At 29.2% G+C, this 1,790-nt stretch overlaps 1 protein-coding gene across 1 annotated transcript; it reads left to right on the forward strand.

The window, feature by feature from the left end:
* LOC107639013 (class-10 pathogenesis-related protein 1) lies at window positions 277-1,540 on the forward strand. Its single transcript, XM_016342420.1, has 2 exons — window positions 277-647; window positions 1,105-1,540. The coding sequence occupies exons 1-2, from the start codon at window positions 467-469 to the stop codon at window positions 1,395-1,397; spliced, it is 474 nt and encodes a 157-aa protein (XP_016197906.1). The 5' UTR covers window positions 277-466; the 3' UTR covers window positions 1,398-1,540.

Consider the following 1,790-nt stretch of genomic DNA (forward strand, 5'->3'; position numbering starts at 1 on the left):
GTTTTAAATTTAAATTTTATTTTTTATAATTTTGTATATTTATTTAATTAATTATAACTAAATTAATTAATTCAACCAATTATCTATTAGTTAAACTAATGACTCAATAAGTCAATACTTTGATCAAATTAGCTGTCAGTTCAATTAGGATAGCCTAAAATGATTTTTAATAATTCATATATTATCATGTGAAAGTTAGGCATTGACATTATTGACGCCAAAATGTCCCTTTCCCTAGCATAAAATAAATAATGTATGTATACATAAATATACAATAATTAATTAATTTGACATAAAAAAATTTAAGAACATATAATATATTATCATGCTTGTTGTTTCCCCCTTGAAGTAGAAACTTATTGTTGCCACTAAAAGAGATAATTCCAAATCCTAAATCACAGCATATCATGCATAGATAAAAAATCTGTACACACTCCATCTTCAACTAAGAACAATTAATATATTAATGGGTGTTGTTACTCAGGAATATGCTACTCCTGTTGCTGTGCCTCCTGCGAGGCTCTTCAAAGCCATGTGTTTAGATTTTCACAATCTCATCCCCAAGATCGTCGAATCCATTCAAAGTATTGAATTCACTCACGGTGATGGAGGTGCTGGAACCATCAAGAAGCTCACCATCCTTGAAGGTACCCTAGATCATCATCATCATCATCATACATATATAGCTTAGAAGGGTAGTACTGTTACATGTGCTATTTTCCTCTAAATCTTTTGTATATTTTTTATTTTATAAAAAACACAAAATAATACAATTATTATTTTTTGATAATGTCAAATATGCGTGTGTGTGTTTTTCTCAAGTAAATAAAAGTGATTTTAATCTCTCTTTATATGAATTAGCAAATTAATAGTCCTTCTGTAAAAAGACTAAATAAAATTATTAAGGGCATTAAAAAAGATTGGAGTTATTTTTCAAATTTTATTTGTGTTATAGTGTTTTTTTTTTACTATGATATACTATGGTTATTGGGGTATCACTTTTTCTTAAGGAAAACAATCGTTAAATTCCTTAAATGAACTAACTATTAGTTAATGATCATGATGTCAAATTAGTAACAATAATAAAAAAGAATATTGTTACAGGTGGGGAAAGCAAGTATATTCTTCACAGAGTGGATGAAATTGATGCTGAAAAGTTTGTGTACAACTTCAGCATAATTGGGGGAACAGGGTTGGTTGAGACATTGGAGAAGGTCCAATTTGAGAGCCAAATGGTGGAAGCACCCAATGGAGGGTCCCTTAGGAAGGTTCATATTCAGTTCTTCACAAAGGGTGATGCTAAGATGAGTGAACAAGACCTTAAGACTTCTCAAACCAAAGTGGAAGGTGTTGTTAAGCTTGTTGAGGCTTTCCTTTTGGCTAATCCTGATTATTAATTAAATATTAGTGCTTAATTAGCTTGCATTTATTATGGAGGAGGTTTTATGTTATGGAAGTCTTTTAAATTTTTTTAAAATTTGCATTGTGTTACGATATGGATGTCTACTCAATATCCATTCAACATGACTTATTCCTCTAATCAAATACTTTTAGGCGGTACAAACATTGAATGGAAGGCGGTGCAAAATTTTCAAGATTTGAAAAAGTTAATATTGCACATATATAAATAGGGATATAGGTTAAAGTAACCGGAACACACTACGAATATAAAAATACTCTTCTTTCTTTGTCTCTATGCATGCTACAATTTATATATATATATATATATAAATATATATGAATCATCTCTATTATATTAAGATAATAATATTAGTGAATACTGATAGTAG

The sequence above is a fragment of the Arachis ipaensis genome, chromosome B04 (assembly GCF_000816755.2).
Source record: "Arachis ipaensis cultivar K30076 chromosome B04, Araip1.1, whole genome shotgun sequence".
Taxonomy (NCBI): Eukaryota; Viridiplantae; Streptophyta; class Magnoliopsida; order Fabales; family Fabaceae; genus Arachis; species Arachis ipaensis.

Bases quoted from the DNA above. Each gene is read 5' to 3' on its own strand.
- LOC107639013 (XM_016342420.1), top strand. From the start codon at position 467: ATGGGTGTTGTTACTCAGGAATATGCTACTCCTGTTGCTGTGCCTCCT. The intron at 648-1,104 runs GTACCCTAGATC...ATATTGTTACAG, and splicing joins GAAGCTCACCATCCTTGAAG to GTGGGGAAAGCAAGTATATT.